Source organism: Phoxinus phoxinus, assembly GCF_949152265.1.
Source record: "Phoxinus phoxinus genome assembly, chromosome: 6".
In the NCBI taxonomy this organism is placed as follows: Eukaryota; Metazoa; Chordata; class Actinopteri; order Cypriniformes; family Leuciscidae; genus Phoxinus; species Phoxinus phoxinus.
The window spans coordinates 41,050,672-41,057,430 of NC_136881.1; the positions used below are offsets into that span (position 1 = coordinate 41,050,672).

At 35.5% G+C, this 6,759-nt stretch overlaps 1 protein-coding gene across 1 annotated transcript; it reads right to left on the minus strand.

Moving 5' to 3' along the window:
• Window positions 1-554: 554 nt before the first annotated feature.
• Window positions 555-5,191, minus strand: LOC307000856 (uncharacterized protein). The gene is made up of 4 exons (XM_079616781.1): window positions 5,128-5,191; window positions 2,810-2,884; window positions 2,659-2,691; window positions 555-2,413 (listed from the first exon to the last, which is right to left on the minus strand). Exons 1-4 carry the CDS (start codon window positions 5,144-5,146, stop codon window positions 1,971-1,973), a joined length of 570 nt encoding a protein of 189 aa, XP_079472907.1. The 5' UTR covers window positions 5,147-5,191; the 3' UTR covers window positions 555-1,970.
• Between the last annotated feature and the right edge of the window lie 1,568 nt (window positions 5,192-6,759).

Below are 6,759 nucleotides of genomic sequence, written 5' to 3' on the forward strand. Positions count from 1 at the left end.
TACATAAAAATACAAATAAAAAATTGTGTATCCATATTAAAAAATGTTTTGGCAACACAGACATATCAAGATTTAGCGTATGAATCTCAGCAATGGTGACAAACAGATCACCTCTGATCATAAGCTCATTATTTATTTATGCAGCAATGCATGATGGGAGCCATGAATGAGTTTTGATTGGTAAAACCCAGAATGCACTGCAACATGGCTTTATAAATGTCACCATTGTTGAGATACACAGGCTGATTTTGATGTCTTATGTCTCTTTTTAGAACAAGATAAACTTTTTATAAATTATTTGGATTACATTGTAAAAGTTAATAGTATTATGGTTTAACTCATTAATTGGACTCTATATGAGTTCAGTGATTCAGGTCAAATGATTGTGAAATAATGATTATGTTAAAACACAACCTACACCATCTGATCACCTTTTCTCTTTGTTCATCATCTGCTGTTATAACTTACGTACAGCAGCCAAACAAAACTTAATGTTAATAATTTAAGGGTAAAGAGCCCAACTAAAACACACACTGATCTCCATAATGGTGACTTTAATTATGGTTTTCTCCTTCAGTGATTCTGCTTATAGATAGAGTCTTTATTGTCCCATAGGGATAATCATTTCCACAATTTTTTCCCTTCTCCATAACACAGAAATATAACATATAAGGAACATATAGAACATATAACACATATCCAAGTGCATATACAAACACACAACTCATTAAGACAACTACATAAACACGTCAGATGTGAAAACAACAAGGCAACTGAGGTGAGGGGGCAGTATTACAGTTTGTTCAGCACTGTGATGGCGGTGGGGACAAAACTTTTTTTGAAGTGGGCTTTAGTCCAGGTTTATAGTAAGATATATAGTAAGGAAACTTTCTGTTAACCAATTAACAGTTTTTCCCTGTAGCATTTTTATCTTTTATCGTTAAAATCACGATCAACATGTGTAGATGAAAAGATTTACAGTACAATTTTAATGTATGCAGAGCGTGTAGCAGGCACGGCTCAGAGACGCAGTACTCGTTCCCTCTTCTAGAGAGAACCGAGGTTACATTAGTACCCGAGTACGTTCTCTTACGAGAGGTCTCTTTCGTACTGCGTCTATTCTGACGCTACGGGAACGCAGTGTAAAACGCTGTGTATGCATAGATCCAACACCAAAATCCCATGGGCAGGTGCCCAGGGCTCATATAATGCATGATCATTATAACTCACAAAGAGTTCGGGAAGAGGGGCTAGAAAGCATCATTCCCTGGTAATAGTTATCACCCAAAGGGACGATATGACAGCACAGTCAGGGCGACACACTCGGCCTGGACTGGCATATAAACGGGTCTTACCCACTGCCCGTAAATATATATATATCAGTCAACATGCAATGCTCGCGCAATCACAGTAACCTGAGCCGATGGCAAAGTCAGTAGACGAGGCGAGAGGCTCGGGAGCGTGCATGCAGGACTCAGTCACCGCACTGGATTTCGCGGTAAATCCGACCCGGAGACTTCACATAGAAATAGGAATACTTGCTTTCAGAGGTAATAGCAAAACCCACCAAGTGGATCATTTTATTGTGCGATTATAACCTCTTCACACACAGGCAATACACAATGTATTCATTTTAGTCAAAAAACTACACATAACACCTTTAATATATAATCTATATAGAAAGGTAATGCATTGAATAATATGTTGTTTAAATTGTGTTCATATAATTCAAAATAAAATATGTTAAGGGTCAACCGATCAACTAAAGCAAACACTCATCTCCATAATGGCGACTTCAAAAAAAACTAATTTCTCCTTCAGTGATTCTGCTTGTTATCATCAGGTGTCTTCAATAATGCTCAATCATCACTCAATTAATCACATAATTATCTCATTAACTTTAACACTCTTGAGTGTTATTTTAACACTTTACACTCTTGAGGCTGGAGCCATATAAACTCCCAGGAGAGTTAATTTAACACTGGAGTTTTTGCTGAATTTATCTTATTCGTGACTTTATCTGCGATGACTTTTGTGCCTACGAGAACAGCACCTTTAGCGCCTATGAGAACAGCACCTTTTGCACCTATGAGAACAGCACCTTTTACCATTAACACTGTAGGAACTGCGAGTCCGCCAGTGACCACCGCAGCTCCGGCAACAGCGGCGGCTCCTGCTCCTACAGCGGCTCCTACCAACACCCTCTTCATGATCCGCTTCCGGCGCCTTCTCTTCTCCACACTCTTCTCCTCTCTCTTCTCCACACTCTTCTCCACTCTCTTCTCCACTTTCTTCACCTCTCTCTTCTCCTCTCTCTTCTCCACTCTCTTCTCCTCTTCTGTGGTCTTCCTCTGGTCTGCCTCTTTCACTATCAGCTTCTTCTCTACTTTCCATGTCTCTTTATGCCTGCTTTCTGAGGGTGGTGGAGTTGTCAAGCAGCAGACAAACAGCAGTGAAATTTGTTAACTAACATCTTTGTAGAAAAGCAAATTGTGTTTATGCTGAAAATACTGATGTCCTAGACCTATTTGCATACATATTTGATATACGTTCATATTACGTTCAAATAAACAAACATATTGGACATAAGAGCACATTCAGGTAAAAAATGGAGACAGTATTAAACAAGATAATAATTACAAAAAAAGGTCAACATACCATAGGTGATGAATAATTCTTCATGATCTGATTCTAAATAATGTATAAGGGAAGACTGATTCAATTAGAATGACATCACAATACATAGTGTGTTCATTAACATTAAATGCGTTCAGCACGTACAATGTCTGAACGCTCAGATTTCTCTCACCTTCAGAATTAGAGGTATAAATACTTGACTCTTCGTCAGATGAAAAAGAGAAGTCGGCCAGTTTCTCTGACACGTCTGAAAGGAAAGACATTTGCTATTAAATACACGGCTGCTCTTCATTGGCTACCTGTGAGGTTCAAACTATTCAAAATAAATAATAAAATAAAATACAAAATTCGAATTCATTTATAAAATACTGCTAGTTCCTTAATGTCTTCATGTAAGTCAATAATATTATCCCTTAAAACTCCTCTTTGATCACCAAAATGACATATGTAAAAAAAAAAAAATGTGAAAAAATATATGCATGCCTTAAATAGCCCCTCAGACGGTCCTCGTCATTTCTGACCGAAATATTTTCTGTTTTGAATTTCTAAAAATCACAGCTTCATCGGAATGTTATGAAACTTGGTGACTTTTATGGCATTAGGTATGTGAATACAAAAAACAATCGAGGTCATGATCCAAGCATGCTAAGTGGTCGAAAAAAAAATAGTCACACTTGTGGTCTTCTGTCAAAAATGACCGGCCCATAGGAAATGAATGGGAAATTGACAAAAACACAAAAATTCACCAAAAAAAAAAATTCACCGCCATTTAAAAAAAAAAAGTACACAGCAGTAAAGGGGTGTCACTCTAAAACATCAAGAGAAAGAAAAAGTTCAAAAAAAAGTTTATATTAAACATCATTATATCACTAAGCCATGATGATATTAGGTGGATTGTGTGATTTCCACTCTAGGATAATTTGACCAGAGTCACTGAACTCATATTGAACTAAATTGCTGAGCTCAGGCTCAAGTCTTACATCGTTGGAATCCTTGCCTCAAGGCCCTTCGGGCACCAATTTTGAGTAAATTGAGTTTTTTTGTAAAACCTACTTTTGCGAACTAGTCCTAGGTTTTTGGCCTGATCGGAACCAAACCACTGCAGAAACATTCTCTGGAGTCTGACTGTCAATAATCATTAAAAAAATTCTGAATTTCAATTGACGTCGCTAAGGGGAACCAAAATGTTTGATGGCACCAGAGACACTTTTACCTAAACGGTTATTACTTGTGAACCGAAAGAGATATTTTCGCTAAACTTGGGACACATGTTCATGACCTCAATCTGAGGTCACATGAAAAAAATTGTGACGATTGGCCACTTGGTGGCGCTATAACAGGAAAAAAAATCATGAAAATGGGTATAACCACATAAAATCCTTAGTCCGATGAAAATTGGCATGCAGTGTCTTTGTCCAGGGTGCCATGATAGTGTATGACAACTATTCTAAAAAAACTCAGTATACGTCATCGGCACAATGCCCTGAAGGAGCCTGAGAAGTTTCAAGCCAGCATTTTTCACGAGAGTGACCTCCTTAGATTCCTGAATCCTTGCCGAGTCCAACGATACCAAACATGCCGGGTTCGCCTTATGGTTTGTGTAAAGGTGTCATTTAGCACTTAAAAAACTTGCGATTATCTTCAAAGCCGTTAGTCCAATCGAGACAAAAACACCACAGGAAATTTTAAAACATAGGTCAATAGCTAAACAATAACACCCAAATGTAAAAATTATTATAGGAACTGACAAAAATAAAATCCAATCAATGGATCATTTTTATGCTCTCATAAATACTAAGTCTAAACTTCAAAACAAAATGAGATATATTTACAACAAATTTGACACACATATGTATGGGCACACTTTGAGGACACCTAATAAAAGTGGTGGAGATCAGACCCATGACACAATTTTCACAGCGAAAGCAAAATCCTGACGCGAGAGCAAGAAATTACATCGAGAGCAAAGAAAACGTTTTGAGAGAAACACTTCTTTTTTTTTTTGAGAAAATGTTTTCACATTGATAGCAAAAAATATATATTTGAGAGGTTTTTTTTCAAAGTATTTTGAGAGAGATTTTTTTTCTCAGAAATAATTGTAAAAAATTCAAATTTATATTTTTTTATGTTCTATGAGAAAATACTTTCTGGGTATTTGTCCCGCTGGAGAAACACCACTTTTCAGATAAAGCTTTTTTCTCTCTCGCAAATTCTACATCATGCTTTCAGAAACAAAGTAAATCAAAGAAGATCAGGAGAAAATAATCATAATAAATAAATGAATGAATACGTCCTTGGACGTAACACTAAATAGACAAATAAACGAATACGTCCTTTGGGACGTAACAATGTGATTTTAAAATTTTCACTTTGAAGACACTTTGAAGACTCCCTTGCTTGAAGACATGAATCAGAATGGAATTTAATTTAATAAAAGCTATTAATTATGAAACTATCTGCAGTGTGTGAGGTTGTTTAATTTAGACTGACCTTCACATCCTGATGCCATTCTGTCCTGCAGTTCAGCGGTTTGTTTCCTCAGAGTCTCTCCGTCTGTCACTAGTGACTGTATGAACTGAATAAAGTACTGACAGTGTCTAAAGCTGTTTTGCACACTAACTAGGGGAAACAACCCATTGGCTGTAAATTTGCATACACAAAGAGAATATCCAGTGTCATCTAATGTCACAAGTTAGGAATATTTGTCCTCGACTAAGTTACATTATAAACAGTAAAATCCAAAGTATTCTGTATTATTCACATACTATTCCTTGTTTACTCAGAAAACACAAATTTAGATTAATTGATTGATTTGAAAATAAAAATAAATAAATAAATAAATAAAAAATGCGTGGCAATTCTTAATAGACCTTTCACTCATTTCCTCCACTTCTGCAGTTATTTTTCTGTTTACATTCACTGATTTCCTAAATCCATCTTAAATATGAATTGTCAATACAACTGAAATACTCGAGAGAGCATCACATAATCTTACTTTATAAATTGATGTTGATTTTTCTATAAAGATTTTGTTTGAACTCAACATTGGTGATCAGTGTTCCCTTTGGTTGGGCACTTGGAACATTTATTGTATTGCAATTCTCTTCTTATTCAGTTGCAATAATAAATCACAGTTTATTGATGTCAATGTGAGCGAAATAATATATTTGTTGCATTTAAAAGGTGACTTAACTAAATCATTTAAATTTAATCTCATGCTGATTAATGATTTTTGTTGTTGTTCAAACTGGTGTGATAAATACCTTGTGAAACTTTCTATTGTGTTGACACAATTTTCTGTACATCTGCTACAATAGTTTGCAATTGACACACACAGAATTCAACATTCAGCATGCAAAACACAACAATGGTAACAATTGAAAAAAATTATATATATATTAATATAAACAATGACAGTCATTGACTCTTTAAAAAAAAAGATTATTATTTTTTAAAGATTATTATTATTATTTATTTGTTTACAGTGTAGCTGACAGTCATTAACCGTTTTTTTAACGACTTTGTTTTTTACAAAACCAGCCTCCATTTACAGGAAAAGCTTGTTCATGTACGAGTATGGGCATGTTTTCAGTCCAATATGATTTGAGACTGGTAATTCACTTCCTCTTCCTTCACGACTGGAAGGAAGCTTTTATTGCTACATGAATCATTAATATGTACACTGTAAAAAAAAGGATTCGCTATTGGCTGTAAATTTGCATACACAAAGAGAATATCCTATATCTACTTAATAAAATTGTGGCAACAGATTGCAAGCAATATTATTAATTCAATTTAACAAATCAGAATTGAGTAATAATTAATCAAATTAACCCCTTAACCATTTAAAATGTCAAGAATTTTACAAGAATTTTTACTTAAAGGTCCCATGACATGAAATTTTCACTTTTTGAGGTTTTTTAGCATTAATATGAGTTCCCCTAGCCTGTATATGGTCCCCAAGTTTCTAGAAATTTCAATCGGTGTAAATCGAGCTTTTGCTATCTTTCTCTGCCTTTGAAAAAGTGGAAGCTCAATCGGGCTGATCTTGAATCTCCTCCGTATGACGTCATACGGAGGAAATGTTACCTCCCCTTTCTCTGCTTTGCCCGCTCAGAGAAT

What these genes read in the sequence shown, in the direction of transcription:
- LOC307000856 (XM_079616781.1), bottom strand. An exon ending in TTATACCTCTAATTCTGAAG is followed by an intron (nt 2,692 to 2,809) that starts GTGAGAGAAATC and finishes TACATTATTTAG; the next exon opens with AATCAGATCATGAAGAATTA. An exon ending in AGAATTATTCATCACCTATG is followed by an intron (nt 2,414 to 2,658) that starts GTATGTTGACCT and finishes CACCACCCTCAG; the next exon opens with AAAGCAGGCATAAAGAGACA.